The sequence below is a fragment of the Oryzias latipes genome, chromosome 21 (assembly GCF_002234675.1).
Source record: "Oryzias latipes chromosome 21, ASM223467v1".
NCBI classification, from domain to species: domain Eukaryota; kingdom Metazoa; phylum Chordata; class Actinopteri; order Beloniformes; family Adrianichthyidae; genus Oryzias; species Oryzias latipes.
In genome coordinates this window covers 30,174,061-30,197,812 of record NC_019879.2, presented here as the reverse complement: position 1 = coordinate 30,197,812, position 23,752 = coordinate 30,174,061, and the positions used below count along the sequence as shown (strand labels likewise).

Sequence of the window (23,752 nt, the reverse complement as noted above, 5' to 3'; positions counted from 1 at the left end):
ACATGGAGCTGCTGAACATTGTTCAGTGGCCAGAAACTTTAAGCGTCGGCGGCGCAGGCAGGACCCACGTGGGCGTGACCTCTCAGTGTGGACTGCAGGTTGAAGGATTATGTTCAATGATTTCCTCCTTCATTTTAGGATACATGACGGCTTTTACTTATTCCCGCCTGACTAAACAAACCAAGTCTTTCTCTAGAAACACGGAACCTGAACTCATCGGAGCGAGGCAGACAAGGCTGCACCTTGACATTCTGGTTTAACGACACAGACACCAAACAATCATGTCTGCAACTTCCATTCCCATGAGTCTTTGCTTATTTCCCTCTGATCATCACATCCCTCCACCGCTGCGATTCCTCCTATAAAGCCCCCTAGATCTGGAAACCTGACAGACCTTAATGGAGACACTTAAGCTTTAGTCATGCTTTATTTACAGAAGACGGCTTATTCTGTAACGACTGCCCACAGGGAGAAGCATCATCGGTCACGTCAGCGTCCGCATGATGGAAGACAAATAAGTGTCGGGATGACAATCAGCCCCTGCCTGGAGTCTGGACACACCTGGATCTGCTGCTGCGTCCAAACGTTCCTGTGCATGAACACAAACCTCTCTGCATCCTTAGCCCACATCACATCCAACCTCAGAGAAGCTTTATCTGACTTATAAGATTATTCTGGAGCTAAACACAAAGGTGACCAGTCTGTTGCAAGGCCACACACTCACAACTTAGAATCACTGAATCATGCTTCTGGACTGTGAGAGAAAGACAGAGAAAACCCACACATGAACGAGGAGGACATGCTAACTCCCCTCAGAAATGTCCCAGTCCCTCTGTGAGGAAAGAGTGCCAACCACTACACCACCATACAGCCTCGACACTGTAGTTTTGTTTTACATGACAAATCACTTCAAATATCCCAGTAAGAGTTCTTTGATGGACACAGATACTCTTTGGGTTGTATATGCAGTCTGAGAGCAGGTCATGTGAAGTGCATGTTCTCTGTGAGTCAGATCGAGCCACGCTGATAAGATTTGACGTCAAGGTTATGCAGACGACACTCAGCTTTTTGTATATTTGTAACCACCATGATGCGCCAAGCTACGTCCACTCCGCTCCCTGCGTTGTGGTTTCAAGCGTCCACTGCCTGTGAAAGGTGTATGTAAACTCGTTTTGGGCCTCTGCGTTCAAAACTGTCATGTCTACATGCAGTTACGCAAGTTTCTACGATTCTTTAAGGGCTCTACATACAAAACGCGTGGCCATTTAACGCATTTACAAGTTAAACCAGGTCGAACTTTGACCAATCAGGGACTCTGAGTTTGTAGTGAGGTATCCCTTGTGCTATCTTGTGTGGTCAAAATGACCATTGAGGTGTTCTCCCTACCATGACAGAGGTGGATAAAGGTGGAAAGATTTCATGTAATCCATGGACACCAGTGAAGATCACAAATCATTGAAGAAAAAAGGCTCAGTGCACTGTCTAGTGGGTCTAGATGACCCACTCCCAATGGTAAAGTGCCTCGGATAGCACACAGGTTAAGGATGGCATCCCTTTTAATTCATAGAAGTGCCAACCGTTTGAAAATTGATCATGACGGAGAAATTAATAATGGCGGTTTGTTCCCGGCCGGATTTATACGACACCGATAGTTTGGAATAGAGCTGTGAAAGAAAAAGCCTGGAGCGAGATTCACCAGATTTGCACCGCTTCCACATTTCACAGCAAGACTCTCCCAACTGTAGGTGGAGGACAGGCACTATTAGCCGGTAGAAAAAGAAGAAGCCCCTCCCTGCATGTCCAGTGTGAACACCATAGGCTATAAACGTAAATGTCCGGCGTACGACGCAGCTCTAGAGTCTCTGCTGCTGCTTGGAGCAGCTAAACTCTTCAATGCAGTCAAAGCTTCTTGGAAATCTCTGTTTTTGAAGGTCAGAGCAGTTCTTCTTCACTTCTACCAACAATGAATCCTGTTGACCAGCACAGGGCCGCTTCAGTTGTGTCACATCTTTCATACATTAAAGTAATTCAAAGTGAAAACCAGCAGGGGGCTGGGCCCCCCCCCCCCGGTTTTGACTACAAAGCAGAGCAGCACCCATTTGGGTTTACATAACCATGACCCGTCCAGAGGAATGAAGACCATAAATCACGTTGGAAACTTGGTTTCATGATAAACCCGGACCAGAACTCTTACACTGGAAAGAAGTTATTTTATGGAGTTCAGATATAGTTTATAGACCACCAGATCAAGCATTTTAAGTGATCTACAGTAAACTGTTAGAAGCACGGGTCAGAACCAAATAGCAAGAACCGCCCGTCAAAATCAAATGAGTTTTAATTCACACCAAAAATCCAACATCACAATTAAAATTGACTTCATATTCTTCTAAAAACAACAGAGCTAAAACCATGTTTGGATCGATCCAAAACAAGCCACGGGGGGGGGGGGGGGGGGGGGGTCTCCCAACGCAGACTTTTACAAATTCTCAAATATTAATAGGGGAATTTAAGTTTCTACTGATTATTTTAACCAGTTTTTGGCTTCACTTTTAAAAACAACATATTAGACTTTCTCTTTTATGTCACTCATTGGAAACTCAAGAGTTTTTATAGTTTGCATTTCCTGAAGGGAGTTTTAGATGAGAACTTGTTTGATACATCAGCAGAATGAACTTTCCTTCAGACAAAAAGGAACACAATGAAAACACAAACAGCTGATGCACAGACGACATGCGCTTCATTAACTGAGAGAGACTGCGGCTTTAATAAGTGAACCCTAATGTGCTGCATTAATAAATAAGAACAGCGTCTGCAGTGATTGCAAACGCAAAAACGTGAAGTGTGTGGATCCTGGCGAGGGGCTCGTTTTAAAAGCCAGCGTCACTTGATTGCAGTTTAAATTTCCCCCCCGCTGATGCATTCAGGCGCCGCTCTGAGGCCCATAATGAAGCAGCTGAAAGCTTTCAATCAGAGCCCAGCAACAATCATCACCTTCAAAAATTAGCCACAGTTGTGGGAAGTGATTTTTATTTTCTGATGACTTCAGTTTGAGCAAAAGTCCGGATCGTCCGAAAAAACCTTGGAAAAAAAAAAATCTCTTCTTCATTCAGTAACAAATCCAGCAGCGTGTGCTTGACCCATGGAAGTTCATAAAAAGTGATCAGTGTTAACACCCAAAACCTGTGAACTAAAAATAGTTCTTCAAAAACTCTTCAGATTCATCTTATGTACAAAAAGTGTGAACAGCAGCGTTCTTCGTCGAGGAGGAGGAGGAGGAGCTAGAGGATGATCTGGTTCTTGAAGCTGCGGTTGAGATCTTTGTGTGGGAGGACGATGGAGTTCAGTACGATCACCTCGGAGGGAATCGATACGTTACAACCTGGGGAGACGAAAAACAGCTGCTGGGATCCAAAAAACCAACACAAAAATACTAGACACACTGTGAAAACCATGAACAGGCAGCCTGTGGCGGCAGTCAGGGCCAAATGGATCAGTACTATGCAGTCAAATTAAGTGTATGTCATGTGACACAGACATCATATGATTACACGTCACACAAAAAGATGGACGGCTTACCCAGAATGGTGATGGACGGTGTGAGCTTTCCGTCCCTGAAGAGCGTCTCGCTGTCCATTTTTGCAAACGGGTCGTTTGGGTTGGGGTCACTTGGAGACCCCTCGACCCGCGACCACTTGCCAATGGTGCTGTCCCATCCCACAATGCTGTTCAGAACGCAACAGTGGTCCTGGGAGAGGAACCGCGTCACAGAAACTCGCCAGCACAAAGAATTCTGTGGTTGTGCTTTTTCACACACCTGACATGTTTGGACGTCAAACATGTCAGGTGTGTGAAAAAACACAACCACGTCTAATAGAAGAACCCAACAAGTCAGTTATCAATACAGACACAACTAATAAAGCATTCTGCCAACTGAGCAACAAAAGGATTTCAGGAGTGCACTTTATACTCTCAGCCACTATTAGGACAAGTTTAAAATGTCCTTTGAACTACAATTAACTAACAAAAATACTACTCAAGTTAATTATCTAATAAATTAACTTCTTAAATACATATTTACCAAAAACGTGAAAATCTACGTAACGAAGAACAGAAACGTCTCGTCTGTCACTCACCTGCAGAGTTGCACCATGGAGAATGATGGATTCTCGGACTCTGACCCCGGCACCAATGCTAACTCCGGTACCGATGGACACGTTGGGTCCCAGCTGCACAAAGATTACTCCTCAGGTTTTTTTATCCCCACAATCAGGGCTTAACAGGTTAAATGGATTTAGTTGGCTATGGTTGAAAGGCGCTTAAATGACAAATAAATGCTTTGGTTTTATTAACACGGTTGATTATGTGCTAGAAATCCATAATGCTTCATTCAAAGGAAAAATGCTATAATGTTCTGATAAAAAGTTGAATTATTCTTAAGGAGGCTTTACATAAATCTTGTCCTGAGTGCTTTGAAGAGAAACGTTCAAGAAGTGTTCAGTGACAAACATTAAATACTCATTTGGTAAAACAACGTGAAAGCCTTGGCAAAGCAACACATGTAAAGTACAAAGGTTTAGAATTGCTACAAATGCTGGATGTGCAAAGCTACAGAACCCAAACAAAGTCTAACGATGGTGAACAATTCTGTGGAAACAGATATTTTACTTTTTTAAAAAGTCTCTTTTTATGCTTTATTAGATAAAGTCATGAACTGGAAATCTGGAAGACGCAAACAAAAACAAGCAGGACCATTTAAATACTACGGAAAGTGTAAGAAAGTAAAAAGAAGCTGAAAAATACAAAGAACACATAAAGAAAATGACTTTTTCTTGGTTCCTGGACCAGAACTTTGGCTCCACAGGTTCAGGAGAAGCTGAATTTGGGTTTCAAAAAACGTTTTGACTCACCACGGCGGTGGGATCAATGTTGGCCGTGGGATGAATGTAGACGTTACCTGTGCAAAAGGACAAAGGGATGACTATCAGGTTCAAAGGAGAAGGGTGGTGCAGGCTCGGCTCTTTAGGTACCGCTGATTTTGGGTCCTCCCGCCTTGTTGGAGGCCAGCCGCTCAGGATGGGTGATGTGGTACTGGTCCAGGTACAGCCGACTTGCATAAATAGCAGACCTGAGCAAAAAAAAAAAAAAGGGGTGAAATGCCGCAGCGTTTCCACCCGGCAGAACGTGAAGACGCTTCGCTCACCCTGCAGATTTGATCTGGCTCCAGAAGCCCAGCGTTTTGTAAACGTAGAGTTTGCCCTGTCCCGCCAGAGCCGTGAAGATGTCCTGCTCCAGCCGGATGACCTCCGCTCGGTGCCAGCCGTTGGTCGGCTCCTCTCTGGAGACAGGCGGGAATGTGACTCCAGAACGCAAACCACTTCCAGGTTTAGAAAAGCAGCAGATTAGAATAAAATCCCCGAAAAAGTCAAACGCTGACATAGTGGTGTTTTTTTAGAAACCTGTCAGCGTCTGTTTGATCGGAATTATCGCCGTTTGCATGGAGAGCAAAGTTATTCCGACTCCTCCAAACTTCCTTTCCACGTCTTTTGAGGAAATGTTTAGTCATGCAGGAATAAAAGAAGAAGTTAAAAGGCCGTTTCACTTTGATGGTGTCAGTGCTGGGCTGAAACCAAAGCCCGCTGCTTAGTTGCAATACAAAACTGAAGTGGACGAGTTTACATGTTCCATATTAATCAGGCTCTCTGGCTCCGCGTGTTGTAGGGAGCCTGGAGATGAAAAAGAGCGCTGAATATTGATGAAAGGAATATTTTAAAGGCTCGCGCCCATAATCGAAGCTTTACCACGACCAGGGGGGATTCATTCGCAGGCGAGGCGGTCCCTGAGAGACTGCAGCAAAACCCTCCTCATTTCTATCAAGCATCCGATGAGCGCCTGACTTCTGCTGAGTCAGCACGCCGCTCGCTCTAAGTGCTATTGATGTTAGCAGGTGAATAATGCATGGCAGGGTTTGTGGGTCTTTTTGTAACATTTCTGAGGTGTCCTTGGAGTTCTAGTTGTTCCGTCAGCTGAAGGTTCAGACATGAAAAATGTCAGAAATAAACGCATATAGAGATTAAGTTCTTTGCCAAAAACGTGCAGAAAACAGCAGAGACAAACAGCATCACGACCAAAACACCTGCTCTGTTCCCACATCTCAGAGCTACGACTGCAGACCACCGGAACCCACCGAGTGTGTGTTATCAGGAAGATTACAATTTACATCTTTTATCTAGAACTAATGAAGAACAGCGTCAGGGGTTTGGAGACTGTATCCCAAGTTGTTCAGTCTTCACTATTTTCTTCATCTCAGAACGCGTGTGCAGCAGCAAAGTTGGAGTCTGGGTTTCCCGTTTCTTCGTTTGCAGGACGCAGGAACTACACGTCCCTCCAAAAACACGTTCACGCCGAGCTGTTTGCGTTTGCAGGCGTGAGGCTTGAAAACACTCTGCTCCAAGGATTCCCCATGTGTTTCAATGGAGGCAGAAGTCCTGGAAATCCTGGAATATCTTGAAAGGTTCAAGGATTTGAAGGATCAAAAGTCATGGCTGGAAAAAGCTGAAAGAGCTGAACATCTGAATAGTTGAATGGATAAAATAACTGAAGAATTGTAGAAGAAGTTAGAAAAGAAGAAACAGGAAAACACTGGGTTGGAGGCTTTATAGTATTCCACCCATTAGGTCTTAGAGTACAAAGCATTTTGATTAATTCTCCTGAACATGGTCCATGTCAAATAAACTAGGGAAAGGGATGAGGAGGAGTACCTCAACTCCTCCACACGAAGAGAGACCAGGTAAAGTGAGGTCACGAGGAGGAGGTCTGAGCATCTCAGCTTAGACTGCTGACCCACCTCCAGATAGGCAGAAGATTATTAAACGCGTTTTAATTCAACTAGTTGATCCTCAGCGCTGCTGCTCTGCTCGTTTCCAGCCTTTATGTTAAAGCAGATCATAAATCCACCTTTATATTCACCAAGCAGCTGAGCGGATTCACCGCCACATAAATCCAAACCCGTCTTAGAGAAAAACGGATCTCAGGCAAACAAAAGGGTCAAGCTTTGAGCAGACGTCTACTGTGAAGCTACGTGCTCTAGAACCACAACATGCAGCATGACTGCAACTTACCCATCAAATGGAAATCTGATGATCACGTGAGGAGACAGAAACAAATGGAACGGAGGAGAGAGAAATCAAGAAAACCAAAGAAACGGGGAAAATGGTGATGGCAGCGAGGGGCCCCCACAGTGCGACTCACAGCAACATGTCCTGCTGGTTCTTCTGGAAAACGGCTCCGATGTGCTGGAAGATCTCCGGATGAAACAGGTAAATGCCACAGTTGATGATGTCGCTCACGAACGTGCTGGGTTTTTCCACGTAATGCAGCACCTGCAGAGCAAAAAGGAGGTCATCACGTTTGACCCACGACGAAGGAAAGTCTTCAGAAAGCGTGGACGCTCGAGTACCTCGCTGGTCTCCTCCTTTGCCACAATGCAGCCGTAATTCATGGACTGCTTCCTGTTTGCCTGAAGGAAAGGTGGGTTTGGATTTACAAGCTTCCATCACAGGGACGCACATCTGAGCCGACAGCTCTAAAACCTCACTGTGGTTCCGAGGATCACAGAGCTGCCGGGATCGCCGTGCTCCTTCTGGAAGCGGAGCATCTCTGCGAGGGGAAACGCCGAGCAGACGTCCGCATTCAGCACGAAGAAAGCCTCTGGACTCCCAGACACAATCTGGTCTCTGAAGTGGTAGATGCCGCCCCCCGTGCCCAGCGCCGCATATTCCTGCAGGTACCTGCAGCATGAAGACGGAAGAGGATAAATGCACAGCCTCTTCTGGTGAAATGCCTCTTAAAGAAAGCGAGCATCACTGTTCAGTTCACCTGATGGAGATTTTAAATTCCTGCTGCGCACTGAACAAGAACCTGTTGAGTTCTTCGTTTGGCTGATAGAAGCCGATCAGGAGAATCTCCTTCAGATTTGGAACCTGGAAAAAGTGAGCTCTGCGTGAGGACTGGACGTTTCAACCCTCAAAAAAAAAAAGGAGACCTTTCAGAAAATGCAGAAAAATGTTCAACAAACAATCTTCCAAACTAACTATTTTGAAAATGAGACGGCAAGCGAATGAAAAACTACTCGTTTATTCAGTAATGAACCTTTGACATGTCGATCTTTGCCGTCTGCTGCGTTTACAGAACCAGCAACAAATCCTATCCGGGTTCACATGAGCTGCAGCTGTAAGGTTTCCCCATACTGGCTCAAAGGAACATCGGCAGCCCTTTTACTTCATCTCTGCTTTATTAAACCGGGAGTCGAGCCCCTAACCCCTCCATCTCTTTCTGCACTTTAAAAAACAGAAGTTGACAAAATAATTCAGGAAAGCTTTCTTTTGTTGGTGTTTCTTTCTTAATCTGATCACCTCCATGTTGTGCGATGAATTTAACGTTAGTAAACGGGCTCTCTGTGATCCACTGACGGGGTTTTGGACACCAGTCAGAAATGTGGTTCTTGTCAGGCACATACCTTGACACAGGCTTCGATGTGGTGCTGCAGCATGGGGACCCCGGCTACAGGGAACAGGGGTTTGGGCACCTCGAAGGACAGCGGCCGGAACCTGGTGCCTGCAGAGAAGGCCAGCCGGTCACTCTCTTTTCTTTCTTTAGTTTGGTTATTTTATCAAAGTTTCACCAGTTAAAAAACATTAAAGAAAATATCTGCTATAAAGCAACAAAGAGGAACATCCTCTATACCTCTAGACATCAAATGGGGCGTAACACTCACACACACTCACTCACACTCACTCACACACGGATGGCAGCTAAAACGGCCAAAGCTGGCGCCAACCTTCCACCAGAGGCAAGGTGGGGTTCAGTGTCTTACCCAAGGACACTTGGACACATGGCCAAATGTACAATACAACTACTAGAAATGAAGTGATCCCTTAGGGTACACTGATCAGGACTGTCTTCATTCACTCGGTGCACAGAATAGCAACTCCACGCTCGTAGACGTTGTAGCAAGGCGGGAATCAAACCTGCAATCTTTCGATCAGAGGACGACCGCCCCAACACTGCACCACAGCCATTTACATCAAATTCATCAGGTCTCCCCGTCCAATGATTATGATCGATGATATGACATCTTTACAAAACTTAACATTAAGTTGACAAATATGCAACAAACATAAAAATTAAAAACATTTTACCAAATACATATTCATACATACATACATTTATATAAACAGCACATTTGTTACACTTATCTTAATTTTACTAAGTGGATCAATATTTGTTTTGAATATATTTCCCCATATTTTACAAATATGGAAAAATGAAGGTTGAATATAAATGCAAGAATGTTTTTATTCTTGTTGGTTCTTAGAAATAGACCTTTTTTTATTCATCATGTGGTTTCTAATTAATCATAAACACGTTCAATTTCTATTCCATCAAAATGAAGTTTCATGTTGTCCTTTGCTTCCTCTGTACCAAAAACCATGAATGTTGAAGCCTTTATCTTTGATCTAAACTGAGTCCATACATCAACCCTTTTACAGGCATTAATCCATTTTTAAATGTGGTTTATTATAAAAACACTTTTTTAAAAGCCACACTCCTGATTAAATACCTTCATAATTTATCCACAGACTCATGGGCTGTTAGACCCCTGAAGAACTCAGACAGTCACAATAAATCAAAATATCTTCATCTGCAGTGATTTCTATTCACAATTAAACATAAAAACTCTTTGTTTACATATTTACCATAAAAAAGAACAGAACATCCCAAATAAAATGTTCCGCACATTAAAGTGAGTTATTATTTCCAACAAAACAATACTCAAACTTTGGCTAAATATTTATTATTATCATCATTAGTGACTGCTATGATCTGCTAATAAGTGTGACTTCATTTTGTTTCCTTGGATGAAAACTGCCTCGCGCTGACTTTATAGAAACTCTCACTATCAAACTATATATATAGGACAAATGACGTGAACTGTTACAGAAAAACCATCTAATATCCTTTAAATAAAGAAATAACCGCAGTAAACCTGCTCAGGTGAGCTGGCTTTACGTTAACGCCACGTCAGTCATGTAAACAAGCTCAGCCTGTTTGCTAGCATTAGCCTCCTAGCTTCAACTTTAACAGCAGAGCAACAAACTTGGAGGAACGACGACGTTCAGAGAAATATTCACCTTTCTGGGGTCCTCCGATTAAAATAACTGCCTTCAACATTTTTGACAGGAGGTCCTCAGAATCACAACAGCGCTGCTGGAAAAACCTGAGTGCGCAGAAACCTGGATCTGCACCCGCTTCCGGGTTCTGAGGTGATGACGCAATCACGCAACAGGGTGGACTTTACGTCAAATTCCTCAGGTCTCCCCGTCCAATGATTATGACAGATGATATCATCTAAATCCTTACTTTCCATCATAATTTGCAAATAAATGATTTAAAAATCAGACAATGTGATTTTCTGGACCTTTTCTCTCCTTTGTCTCTCACAGTTGAGGTTTTACCTATGATGAAAATCACATCTCATCTTTTTCAGTGAGAGAACTTACACAACTTTTGGCTGACTACATCCTTTTTTTGCCCCACTGCATTAATGTCACCAGGTAATTTCCACCAGGTGTGTGCACATTTTGGTACGTTTTTGAGGTGAAATTTTGGACTATTGATCGTTTTATTTCTGCGTTCTTTCAGATTCATTGTCATTTATTGCATTCCTTCAAACAATTGTTTTCTTCATAAAGTTATTATAGAGTTGAGGAGAGTAAAGTGGAAAAAAACACCCAAAGAATTCCCCTGAGAGTCGGAGTAAAGTATCCATAAAGACATAAAATAACAAACCTCCAAAAACAGTTTGTCTTCATATTTCCTCATTAAAACATGACCTGAAGTGAAACAGTTGCGTGTGCGCGGCAGCATTCATAACTCAAACATATGGTAATGAGGAGCGAAGCTGCTTTACACAAACGGATCATATTTTATTCACCACGGCGCCGACGCCTGTGCAGCAGAAAGGCAGGAAACTTCACTCCAGCTGCTGATCTGGTTTCTCCAAAGGCCGAACACACCTGACAGGTAAAACAGACCCGGATTTCTTCACAGAGTCATTGGACCGCTCCAGAAACGGATGCAGCGGGAAGTTACTGCGATAATGTAAGATGACAAAATGATTCTTGAAAAACAAAAAGAACATTTCCTCTTCATCTTCTCCAAAAGTTACTGTCTATCTTGATTAACAGAAGATCTATGGAAACAAACCAACATTTTTTTTAACCAAACCTGGTTCCTTTTTAGAAGAAAAAGAAATAAAAGCCAGGAATGTTGGAAGGAATGACAATTTATAAAAATTATTTAGCACATTTGTTGCCCTGAAATGATTGAAATCATAAAGGTTTGACAGTAGACGTGACAGAAAACTGATGAAAACCATTTTTCCTCTGTCACACATGGAGGAAACGTGAAACAGTGAGGAACCTTCTTAAAAGGAGTCCAAGAACTCAACAAGAACTGGTCCAATAGGTCATCTAAGAGGCAGAGAAAGATGGCGAGAAGTTATGCTGTGTTCCCAGTAGAAGGTTTTGATCAATTCCAGCCAGATTTTTAACGATTCAATATCGTTTTCCTGTGTGCGCCGACTCATCAGAAGAACGGGCTTTTTGGAAGTGCCTCATAGGAAGAAGAGCTGATGAAGACTCCAAACTGCTTTGTTCTGGTTTCAAACAGGAAAACATCCACAGTTCTGGTTCTTCAGACCCAGAACAACAGAGGCATTTGTGATGTCACTCTCTCATCCCGATGCTGCAGGGACCACAGCCTCGGCGTCCGTCATGGGAGCAACACAGAAAAGCATCTAATGTTTAGACAGATGAGACAATCTGGGTTTCCTCTGGACTCAACCTGCAGTCAAACATGGTGGTCATATGATGGTATGAGGCTGCTGTCCCGTTTCAGGATCCAAATGGCTTCCCTTACTGTGGGTTCTGCTGTGGAACAAGGAAAAGTCCTCTACAGAGGACAAACTTGCATTGCTGCTAGAGGATTCCTAACTCTGGTCTTACGTGGATCACACTCATCAGAAATTGCAAAGACGTGTAAAAGTGCCTTAAATTCTGCGTCACTTTTGTTTTTCTTAATGAACAAGTCAGATACATCTGAACCAAAAACAAATGACTTTTAATCAGTTTGGTCCAAACGTTGTGCAAAAACAAGGCTCCTCAAAAACCAACGTCACAGCAGACTAAACTCTTCGTACCTTTACACCAATCAGGTAACGGGTCAAATCTTTCCTCTCCCGTGACTCCAGCCACACATTTACATTCACAGAACATTCATTCAAATCCCAAAGACTCATCAGGCGCTAACATCTGCATCCTTCTCATTCTTGGTGTGTGAGAAAAGGTCCATCAAAGAAGAAATGAAGAGGCTCTTCTAAAAAAAAGAAAGTGAACAGAGAAGACCTGAAGACCAACAGTCTGGATGAACCGTAGCCTGGCCCCTTCACATTGATGATCATCTCACTGTGTTCCCAAAGTGTCGGCTCTCACAGTCGTCCAGAAGTGACGTCACTCAGGGATCGATCTTCTGCAGGATGGAGAACTCGTGTTCCTCTGAGGTCCAGAAACCACAGCGAGTTTCCGTTGGAGAAGAAAACACGTTTCATGTAAATCTGCACTCTGTACTCGACCTAACTGCTAAATGTCCAGCCGCTCCCACCTAGACCACAAGCACAAGGATCTACAGGGATTGATGGGTGTAACCGGATCCGTCAGAGATCCGGTTAAAGAAAGTGTGGGGGTGGGGTAGATTTAGGCTTTAAAATAATTCAATGCCCCCCTTTGGATTCATGAGGCAGGTGGGATTCGTCCACAGCACCAGTGAGAGCTTCCTGCTGCAGGGTCACGACCTCCTGTTGAAGAGATCTTTCCGCTTGCGCAGCTCTTCCAGCACCCGCGCCCTGAACTGAGTCCAGTCCTCGTCCTGGGACGGCTGGATCCCCAACGCCACGTGAAGCTCCGCCGATTGGCTGCGGAGGAAAGGGTTGTACTGCTTCTCCTCCCCGACGGTGGAGGGGCACTGGAGAGGAAGGGAGCATGCAGAGATGGTTCACACAGCTGCTCTGAAGGATTTCTGAAGCCCTAAAACTGAAGTGCATTCACAAACAAACACACTAGAGCCGCATCAGTTCATTGTCTTTATATTTGATACGATTTTTCAAGCTGAAACCTCTTTTATCAGAGTTATCTGGAAGTTCCTGGACTTTCCTCTGAGCACATCCGTCCACATTCACGCCAAAAACTGAAATGTATATTCAGTTATTTTCACTAATAATTGAAGAAAAACCAAACCAGAACAGCTCGTTTGGCTGCAGGACAGCCCATATCATCATTCTTCCACCACTGTGCCCGACAATGTTTCTAGTAGTTATGGTTTTGTTTGTGTTCAAAAGAGAACGACGCGTTTTTCTACCAAATCTACTTCCCCTAAAAAATACAAAACGTAGAAGAAACAAATCAAAAAACAAAAAGTCTAAAGTAAAGATGTCATTAAAATCTAAACAGCAGCAAGGAGAACATGCAGGCTGGGTAGTTTGAAATGACATCCACTTTTTAAAATAAAATAACAGTAACAGGAGCCTCTTGATCCGTGTGAAAGGCGCAGCTGTTAGAGTTCAGTTGAGTGAACCTGTGTTGTGTTGTGTTGTGTTGTGTGTTTCTGGCGGCCAACGTTCACAGCGAAGGCGCTTTTCGATCCTTCGACGTCGGCTCTTCCTATCATTGTGAAGCTGACAGGAGGCATCCTTCCACTTTCCTCGTCTTTGTATCGCTGATGCTCTCGTTTCTACAGATCCTGATGGTTTATTTAGAGGAAAACTCCAAGAGCGTTTCAGAAAAGGCGGCCGTACACAAAGACAGCTCGTCTCAGGCTGAACAGAAGCGTTAATGAAAACATGCTAACAGCAGAAAACAACAACAACAACCTTGATCGACCACTCGGCGGGTTTGAGGAATAATATTTGACAAATTCAGACGCTTAAACTGCGGGAAGCGGCCTCTGGAGTCACGCTCCGCTGATGCCAGATAAGAAGTAATCTAAATTCCGGATAAGCCCTTCACTGAACTGCAAACCTTTGCTCTGCCGCAGACTGTATCGCAGATGAAACCCGACAGCGAGCCTGAAAGAGAGGCGTGCGCACGCTCATCGGGCTTTGACAGCACGTTCGCTGCACGCGGGCGATAAGCTCCGTCTCCCCGGGTGCAGGGAGGGGGAGCAGGAATCCATTCTGGGACTGTGCCGGAGCGGCAGAGCAATGCTGACAGATGGCTCTTACCGTGCTCAGCTTCTGGCTGCGCTGCTGCAGCACCCACTGGTACTTGTTCTCCCGAGTGGAGTTCCGAGGCTCGACCTCCGCAGCAAACAGCAGGTTGTCCTCCGCATACTCATGACCTGTGGGGGGTCCCAACACCCCATTACAAACATAAAGACAGCCTGGCTATTTGCTTGTATAGAGGTGCAGACAATGTCAAACACAGGAACGATTGTCCTACCGGGCCATAGCAGAGTCCCATCACTCAAGGAGGCGACCGTGTCCAGAGAGGAGAGCATGGTGGTGGAGCTGCCTTCAAACATCCTCCCTGAGATCAACAACAGCAGGTTCAGCAGTCAGCGCACGGACGCAGCTCCAGGGTTTGGACGGCTCATCATACAGGCTCCGCCTCTCCCAGAGGATACAATCAGACACCTTTATTTTTAAACCGGTCAATCACGTCTGACCGACCAGGTGAGGAAGGGTCCATCCAGCAGATCCGATTCCAGACCTGGCTACGACAACTTTCTCTCAGCTAGGAGGTCAGACGCTGGTGCACAGATCCAGCAATAAAACCTTCACGTCTTATTTGAAAAGAAAAAAATAAAATAAACAACCAGGACCCGTCCTCCAACCGAACCACCTTCTAACCCGAGTCAGTGAGACAGATGGACTTGATTAGGGCTGCACGATATGAAGAAAACTTGCGATATGCGATATTAGGGATTAATATTGCGATAACGATATAATTTGCGGTATATAAACAAATAGGGAAACAACCAAAAACATCATTCCCATTTTATTGCAACAGTTTAAGAATTGTACTCCAAATAACCCTCGTTGACATAGGATGGAACATCTAACATAAAAGGGCTAAAGAGTCTATCCGATTGGTCAAATGCATAAAGGGATTTATTTGATTCGTTAAATAATTTAAGCTGCCATAAGACTGTTTTAGCACATTTAAGGTAACCATTTATTGCAATTTTTGCTGTGTTTTGCGATATGCATATTGCACAGCTTGATCTTGCGATAACGATAAATTTGCGGTATATTGTGCAGGCCTAGACTTGATCATGTGACTCAAAGGTCTGGATTAGACCGATGTAAAGCCCACTTTTTGACTCCAAACTCCAGCCTTTCCAGAAAATGAACAAAAAGTAGGACAAACTCTGAACACCAGTTAGGCCACACCCCCTTTTGGTTTAAATGTAATGCCAAATATAGAATATCTCATGAAAAATTGTCAAGCGCCTGTCCGTCTTGGGAGAGGATCCCTCCTTCATGTGGAGATCCCCGAGGTTTTGTCTGAATCCATTTTTTAGGGAGTTTTCCTTACTGAGAAGGAGGGTCTAAAGCAGAGATGCCCGGTTCAGTTTAGCAACCAGCTATTGTATTTAACGACTGGTTTCATGTTCTTCTATAATTACCGTTATGAAGCCCGTTGAGACGACTATTGTTGCAATATTGGGCTACAGAAATAAAATGAAACTGAATTAAAGCGACAGCCACAAAGTTCTTTCCAGAAATAAAAACCTGAGTCGGCTCACCCTCCATTTCCCACTGAGATCCCAGCTTTCCAGTGGGCTGACGGATCATTGGGATCCGTTGGGATCCAATGGATAAAGCTCTCGTCTAAAGTGGTTTTATGTGGATTCTTCTCAGTCAGGTACTTGACTTCATGAATGTTTTCATTTAAAAAAGGATTGGGCTGCTTTTGCTCTATCAGTATTTTAAGGAGACTATTTAAATGTAATATTTTTTCTATGGATATGATAAACTGTAAAAAATTGACATGGTTTGACGTGACGAGTCAGTTAAAAGCAAAGATATTAGTAAAACACAAAAGCTATATTTTCAGTACTGAACTGAGACCCCCAGAAACTCTCATCGCCCTGCACATCTGGAATGACATAACCAAACAAAAGCAAAGCTTTGGGTGGATGGAACGTTTTTTATCACGGCTAATCCTGGTTTTTATAACTGATATCTCTGGAAGAGCCGCAGCGTTTCAGGTTCAGCAGCTTTTGCATCAGGAGTTTACGTCGTCTGCTGTGCAGCTCACCACATCCAGAGAGGAAGACCAGGTCTCCGGAGAACAGGCTTGAGGGCGCGCCCACCGCTTGGCCATCCAGGAGGTAGATCATGTGACCCACCGTGTGACCCGGAGTGAAAAGAGCTTTAAAGTGCATCCGACCGACTTTTACCGAGTCTTTGTCAGAGAGGGGGCTGAAAAACAAAACAATAGAATTAAATTCAGGCCAACCTGCCGGCCTAACAGCTTCTTTCAGAATTCAAACATGAATGAATCTTTGCAATAACTGCACATCTGTCAAACAGCAGCTCTTTAGTTGTGGAGGGAAGCTGCCATCGCCGCAGACAGGATGGCAGGCTGGTCGGGACCTACTGGGTGAGGCCGGGAATGTTGTCCACGGCGCTCCCGTACACCGGGCACGCGCTGTGGAGCCGCTTCAGTCCCTTGTTCCCGCCGCTGTGGTCCCTGCAAGCATCATCTGTGTCAACCTCCACCCGCACATACTCAACTCAAGTCTTCACCAAGACAGTTAGGAGCTCCATCATTCAGCATTTCTGCAGGTCAGTGCAGAAACTCACCAGTGCTTGTGTGTGCACAAGATAGCTTCCAGCATCGCTCCCTGATCCTCAAGGACTGCCTGAGAAGATGCAATCCAGGTTTCATTCAACACATCAAATCAACACCTGCAGAGCCACCAAACAGGCGGGATCTGCTGCTGCTGTCCGTACGACACATTCTCCAGAGCAGACAGCTGCAGGACACAGTCCATACAACCATGATGTGATGCATGTTCTGCAGCTCCTCCAAACCACATCTACTCACTGCTAGAGCTTCAACATGCAAAGGGGAAAACAGAGGCAACAGCAAGGAACTCGCCTGGACAAGTTGAGGGTCTGCAGGGTCCACAACAACTGCAACGCTGGAGGTCGTGTCCACTATCAGGTAGCTGTAGTTGTCGGACAGAACTGGGATAGGAATGATCTTGATACCTGCAGAGCCAACCACAAGAACAGTGAATCGTTGAGATTTAAAAAGTAATCGCAGCTTTTCACTTTAGCTGGGATTAATGCATGACGTCATTTACGTCATCTGTGCACGTGGAGGCCAGTGGTTGGGTCTGGCATCTGGAAGAGGGTTGCCCCACATCTACATGCTCGGTTCCAAACAATGCTTGGAGGGGTTTAGGTCAGGGGTGGGCAAACTACGGCCCTTAAAACACTTTAATCAGGCCTGCCAAACAGTACTAAATGACATGGATGATCCTTATTAATGTGTTATTTTCCCTGTAACTCTGGTATCTACCCGTAAATGCATCGACCTTTGTTTAGGCGCAGAAACTTGTCTTGCATTCCTGTGGTGTTGGTAGAGTTGTTGTCTTTCTGACATTCATGCGTGTTTTCCAGGCCAGAAAGTCACGTTTCCAATCATTCCTACACCCCATGAACACAGCATTGCTCTAATTTTGCATTTTTCCTAGGGGCATAAACCCCACGGTGCAATTGCCTCTAAAATGAGAACAAAAGCCACAGTTATGAAATAAAAAAACCCCAAAATGTTCTGTTTTAAAACGATAAACACTCCTGGTCCAGCCCTTCTGTCAACTTTTAGAACCCTTTGTGACCCACAAGTCAAAATGTTTGCCCTCCCCTGGTTTAGAGGAACCCCCTGCAGCCCCGCGCGTGCGTGGGCGCGCGTGCGTACCGTTAAACTCCGCAGGGCACGCGGAGGAATGTCCAGCAGGGTAGTTCTGCCTGGCCTTCCTCATCTGCCTCTTGTAGTACATGTAGCCCAGTCTGGTTTGCGTGTACAGTGTGTATCTGACAGGAAGGCAATGGTGCGTTATTGATGTTTATCTCACGGGTCTGATCGAAAACATTCAGAAAAGTGGAAACATCCGCGTGAGTTACCGAAGTTTTAAGCTAAATCATTAATGTAGCAAGAACGGCGCCTAAAAACAATCTGTAGATTGACATGTAAACAACAACAAGAATTATTATTAATAAAAGTGTTTTAACTGTTACAATCTCGTGGTAGACATAAACAAATGTTTTCCACTAGTTCAAAGGGAAATAATGCATTTATCTGGTGTTGTAGCTAAGCGTAGCTATGCTAAAGTAAATCGTCGCAGTTTTTCCCCATTTTTCATTCTGATTTGTTTCCATTGAAACTATTCGGAACTCACGCGATTCGGAACAGCGGCTTCTCTGTTCGGGCCATTATTTTAGCGCACAGGTTCCTCCCGAACCCTCGCGCGGACCGCCGGAACCGAACCCACAAATACAAACAACAACAGACGGACGCGGCGGCCGCGAGCGCTAACGTCCACTCAGAAAGCTCCATCGCAGAAGAGCGCGACGTGATGACGTAGAAGGAGCCGCGCGCAGGCGTCGCGCGGCATCTTCCGGGATCGGACAAATCAACTAAAACATCAACAATAATAATAATAATAATAATAATAATAATAATAATAATAATAATAATAATAATAATAATAATAATAATAATAATAATAATAGAAGTAACTTAATGTGTTTCAATAAAATAACAAATCTACTTTCAAAAAGCCAGAAGAAGAAATAAACTTAAAAAAATGAGTCTGTAAAAATCATGAAAAGAACAAAACTATGATGACAAATTCAATGGTTTTTAAAAGAAACAATAGCAAAGAAAAAAGGAGAACAAAATGACAAACATTTGCTATGAATGAAACGGTTTTCATAAAAAGATTTTTCTTAGAAATTCTAGACCAGTGTTGAAAACAAAATAAACCGGAAAGACAACAGAAAATATATTTAAGGGACTTTTACACATAGTTAGAACTTTATAAAAGAATATTAAGTGTAACATGCATTAAATAAGTAGTTTATTGATTTTTTCTTAACTTTTAGGCTCAGTACCGATAAGCAAATGGGAACAGATCAGTGTTTGTTTATAGCAGAATTTCTTGTAAAGTCTTTGCTGTCATGCTGGAAAACATGTTTTTAACTGTGTTGCAGGACCTTTAACCCCCGGTGTCCCGGCTGTCTGAGGAGCAGAGGTTTGGGTTTCACCGGACAGATCCGGTTTCAAAGATGACATCGACCTGCGGCTGCAGACTGAGGAGAAACTGGACTGAGATGCACGGCGCTCACCAGCTCCAGCTACCAGGTGAGGACCCCGCTTGAACATGTTCGTCTTTACTCATCGTGGATCCTGCTTAGAACTTCAGCGCCGTGAACTCTGACCTTCCCTCTTTACGTTGTGTGTTTGTCAGAAATGTAGGAAGAACTGCGGAAATCTTAAATGCTGAGCTCTGACTGCTGTGGTGGAGGAATTTTCAGCTAAGATAAAGCCTTTTATTTTTCAAACTGTGATTTAGAAGGTACACCCTATTTACGAGCCAAAATGATTATTTTCACTGGTATGCATTAAAACGACACACACTTCAGTCCAGTGTGATGTGTATTTTCTGTGTAGGGCGGTTTAGAGAATGACCTCAAAAGCCAACAGCCCTCCATCTTATGAAGAGGCTCTGCATCATCCCAAGGCTGAGGACTGCTCCTACCAGCCCCCTCCATCCTACAGCCCCAGCACTGGCATGTACCCCGGCCCCCCTGGTTACTGGAGCCAGGGGGGCGTTTTCCCGCAGACCAGCGAGTCTCCAGGCCTCTCCCCGACTGTGACGACCATCCCGACTCTGTCGGCCGCTGTGCCTGCGGCCCACACAGGTCAGGGATTCAGACCGCGCACACTTTCCACGTCCCGCTTTGTGCTCTGATGACTTGGCTGTTTACCCAGGTGACATGGAGGCGTTCTTCAGAAACCAGTGGGAGAGCACGTCTGTGCGGCACGCCTTCATCAGAAAGGTATGGGCTCCGAGCACCCCCCCTTGAAAAGGGAAAGTTGTGCTGAAGTCCTGCGTTTGCTGACAGGTCTACTTGATCCTGGCGGTGCAGCTCGCCTTCACCTTCACAGTGGTTGCCGTGTTCACGTTTGTGTGAGTGGCCCCCATCGTCTGGCTGTGTTGTTGATGTGGTGGAGGGAGCGTTCTGCGACTTGTCTGTGCCTGCCTCCACAGTGACCCAGTGAGGCTGTTTGTCATCAGATACCCCGGCATCTACTGGGCATCTCTGTGAGTCCCTCTAAGCAGCAGCGGGAACGACTCCACGCTGGGGGTGTAACATCCATGCTGTTCTCTGTCCACAGCGCCGTCTATTTCGTGGTTTACTGCGTTCTCATCTGCCTCAAGGAGCCCAGGTGAGCCTGGTTCCGTTCAGAACAGTCAGACGGGTCAGTCTGCACACACTTTCAAATCTGATATTTGTGGTTTAGGAGGCGTTTTCCATGGAATCTGCTGCTTTTGGGAATATTTGTGAGTATGGATCAGTACGTCTTGACTGTACAGTGTATAGGAAATGATCTGCTTCATCCCAACAGACTCTTGCCTTATCCTACATGGCTGGAACCATCTCAAGGTTTGTTTTCCAATTCTGGAAACGCAAGCACACCCTGAGAACCGCGTCCTGTGAGGCATTTCCTTTATTTTTGTGTGCAGCTATTATGAGACCAAAGCGGTGTTCATTGCCATGGGGATTACAGTGGTCGTCTGTGTGGCAGTGACAGTCTTCTGCTTCCAAACCAAGGTAGATGGAGGTGGAGGTTTGTCAGAGGATGTCTTTGTTGGCGGTGTAAAAGAACTCCTTTGTCTCGCATTACAAAAGGCCACTGACTTCCTTTAAATATTTAAATCATTCTGGGATAAGATGTGAATCCCACAACCCAGGAGGGCCTACGTGACATTTTTTTCCCCCCTCTAACCCTGCAAGTCAGCTGGTTTCTCCTCACAGGTGGACTTGACCTCCTGCAGTGGACTCCTCTGCATTGCAGGGGTTCTGCTCATGATCATCGGGATCGTCACGGCCGTCGTGCTCTCCTTCCAATACGTAAGGACTCTTCTGTCAGAGCCTGTAACGCGTTCTCTTTGGCAGCAGCTCAGGTCGCTCTACTCTCACTCAACAGGTCCACTGGCTGCACATGCTCTACGCTGCAATCGGAGCTGTCGTTTACACTCTGGTGAGTCCGAGCAGAACCGACGTATAACCAGGTCTGCTGTGGGGGCAACTCTGCAGCATGTTCACGGTTGTTGTGGTAGGAGTTTCATAATGTGGGTCTTCACGGTTCAGAGGCTCAGCGTAAATCTGACTGTGGGAAAATGAAAAATCAGGAGGCAGGGACCCATCGCAGGCGGGTTACCTGTGATGTTTGGTGTGGGAGGTGTGATGGTGTGAGCCTATTTTACAGGATGAATCCCTTTAGACGGAGAAAACACAAATTACCAACAACTATTACCCCCAATTCTAGAAAAATCTGGAGTTGACACGCAGGAAGCACAAACGCTGCAGTTTAGTCAGCGAGATCTTAAACTTCTTTTTATTTAATTTGTATTTTGCCAAACTCCCTTGAGAATTCTGTCGAAACGCCTCGTTCTCCTTTTCATGTCCAGTTGAACTTCTGCAGACGTTTGTGCAACGTTCCTGCAGTTTTGTGCAATTCCATGAAACACAGTTTCCAATCAGGAGTATTGCATTGTATGTACAAAATCCATCCTGAAAATATTTTGTTTTAGATAGATTCTAAGAAGCATTTGGGAGAAAACCCACGTTTTTAAAAACCTGATTTGAATTTCAAAGACTGAGGTTGGGAAAACTTTGTTGGACGCTCCTAAGACAGACAAGAGCCGTCTCGGTTTCTCAGAAGGAAGAAACTTGACCCTTCATGACTCGCTCTGAACCAGGACCAGGACTAACCCAGGACTGTCCACGACAGTACTGCTAGGACAGATTTGACCGAACTCCATCTTTTTATTTGACACATTTGCACTGAAGACGCTAGACGTTTTTAGTAAACTGTTCGAGAGTAGATGTGTGTATTGAAGGTTTAATTTGACCGTAACCTAAGCAAATAGTAACAAAAAAGTGAAAAAAGCTTCTCTTCTGTTAGTCTGGACCAGTATGGCCACGATCCAGAAGCTTCCGGAGGACAAAACAAGACAGAAGGGGTTTAAAAAGCTGGTTGATCACGGAGTGCTGCACTGAAACCTTGTAAAAACGCAGAAAAAAGGAAAAACATGGCAAAAAAGTCCGGCCGTGGGCCAAATGGGGCCCGCGTTTAAATTTCTACGGGCTCAACAATAGATGTGTAGCCTCCTGCCTTCTCCAAGAATTGCATGTAGGAATTGCTGGTTGTGATAAATTGGCTAAATTAGGTTAAATTAGGTCGTAAACCTGTGGCAGCATGTGGCTCCTTGACCTTCAGAGCCTCAAGGGCCAAACAAGAAGAAGACATTTGTGTCTGTGATCAAAATAAAACAACTATTTGCTTTACGGTACATTCAGTAGTTCACAGGAAGAATAACAAACATATGGAACAGATGTTATTCCATTCATTTTCTTTCTGGTCTCAGACGTTAACAGTATTTTTGGGTCAAAATGTATTTAGACATTTCTGTTCCATGTTATTATAGGGATGCAGACTGAATGATTGGCTCTGAATGTTTGGACTTTAGAGAATCAAAGCTTTAGAGAAGTTGACGACAAACCGGAGCTTCCGTTGGAGTCTGAGCTTCTTGACCCACCGGGCAACAGAGAGATCCGGGACTTGGACTCAAACTGACCGCTGCTCACGCCGTGTTACCGTTTCCTCTCCCCGTTTCAGTTTCTGGTCTACAACACTCAGCTTCTCATCGGGAACCGGGAGCTGGCCATCAGCCCGGAGGAGTACGTCTTCGGAGCTCTTTCCCTCTACGTGGACATCGTTCACATCTTCCTCTTCATCCTTCAAGTCAGCGGATCGGCGACCGAGTGACGATGCGACGAGGACGGCCGGTCTGCCAAAGTTCAAGGGTTTCAAGCTCCTCCTGTCGAGTTAACCTCCCTTTGCCTGAATGTATAGAGCTGGAGAACTTTGTCAGAACAACCTAATCTTTTCATTCTCTTCTTCATCTCTGTGAGTAAAATCCTTGAAAATCATAAACACGAAGACATTATTCTTATTTTTATTGTCAGTGTTGAAGTTTGTTACAAAAGCTGACACAAAACCGTCCGTCCGACATCTATGCTGGTAGTAGGAAGGACTCTTTAAAGTGGACTCTGCTCTGCAGCAGGTGACCTCCACACCTGTCCTTCTCCGTCTAATGCAGCTGTTAGTCACAAACCACAAACCTATCCGTCAGACGGTGGCACTCTATGCTTTCCTGCCCTGGGTTAGTTAGCCTGTGTGTCAGTCCAGGTGGGGGTGGAATCAAGGCGTGAGGCGTTTGGGGTCACGTGGGAACATGGAGGTCTGACGCACGTTGTGGAGACCCAGGTACAGCATGCAGACTCTCTCCAGACCTGTGGGGAACAAAAAAAAAGGTTTTTCCTGCAAAA

The 23,752-nt window shown here is 44.8% G+C and overlaps 4 protein-coding genes across 6 annotated transcripts in view; 1 reads left to right on the top strand and 3 right to left on the bottom strand.

Annotated features, from left to right (window-relative positions):
• Positions 1-2,740: 2,740 nt before the first annotated feature.
• On the bottom strand, positions 2,741-10,333 carry gmppa (GDP-mannose pyrophosphorylase A). Of its 2 annotated transcripts, XM_023950862.1 has the most exons (13): positions 10,191-10,333; positions 8,516-8,613; positions 7,876-7,979; positions 7,595-7,787; positions 7,457-7,516; positions 7,249-7,379; positions 7,119-7,133; positions 5,201-5,335; positions 5,028-5,125; positions 4,908-4,954; positions 4,134-4,226; positions 3,577-3,745; positions 2,741-3,379 (listed from the first exon to the last, which is right to left on the bottom strand). In XM_023950862.1, exons 1-13 carry the CDS (start codon positions 10,228-10,230, stop codon positions 3,279-3,281), a joined length of 1,284 nt encoding a protein of 427 aa, XP_023806630.1. In that variant the 5' UTR covers positions 10,231-10,333; the 3' UTR covers positions 2,741-3,278. The 2 variants fall into 2 exon arrangements, with proteins under 2 accessions (XP_023806630.1, XP_004086976.1); XM_004086928.4 differs by lacking the exon at positions 7,119-7,133 and having other exon boundaries at positions 10,191-10,332.
• Positions 10,334-12,159: 1,826 nt separating this feature from the next.
• On the bottom strand, positions 12,160-18,732 carry LOC101175554 (probable hydrolase PNKD). The gene is made up of 9 exons (XM_004086927.3): positions 18,529-18,732; positions 18,048-18,163; positions 17,223-17,335; positions 16,925-16,983; positions 16,719-16,811; positions 16,377-16,540; positions 14,553-14,639; positions 14,336-14,451; positions 12,160-13,080 (listed from the first exon to the last, which is right to left on the bottom strand). Exons 1-9 carry the CDS (start codon positions 18,684-18,686, stop codon positions 12,904-12,906), a joined length of 1,083 nt encoding a protein of 360 aa, XP_004086975.1. The 5' UTR covers positions 18,687-18,732; the 3' UTR covers positions 12,160-12,903.
• Positions 18,068-23,372, top strand: LOC101175308 (protein lifeguard 3-like). Of its 2 annotated transcripts, none has more exons than XM_020702148.1 (14): positions 18,068-18,180; positions 19,343-19,493; positions 19,600-19,707; positions 19,803-20,053; positions 20,124-20,191; positions 20,258-20,322; positions 20,404-20,457; positions 20,532-20,582; positions 20,658-20,697; positions 20,763-20,800; positions 20,881-20,968; positions 21,173-21,268; positions 21,345-21,398; positions 23,040-23,372. In XM_020702148.1, the coding sequence occupies exons 4-14, from the start codon at positions 19,816-19,818 to the stop codon at positions 23,187-23,189; spliced, it is 942 nt and encodes a 313-aa protein (XP_020557807.1). In that variant the 5' UTR covers positions 18,068-18,180; positions 19,343-19,493; positions 19,600-19,707; positions 19,803-19,815; the 3' UTR covers positions 23,190-23,372. The 2 variants fall into 2 exon arrangements, with proteins under 2 accessions (XP_020557807.1, XP_004086974.1); XM_004086926.3 differs by having other exon boundaries at positions 18,133-18,244.
• dars (aspartyl-tRNA synthetase) overlaps positions 23,363-23,752 on the bottom strand; it is a 29,059-nt gene continuing 28,669 nt past the window's right edge. The window contains exon 18 of the mRNA XM_004086925.4: positions 23,363-23,716. Coding sequence (XP_004086973.1) covers positions 23,625-23,716 — 92 coding nt within the window. The 3' untranslated portion in view covers positions 23,363-23,624. The remainder of the gene's footprint in view (positions 23,717-23,752) is intronic.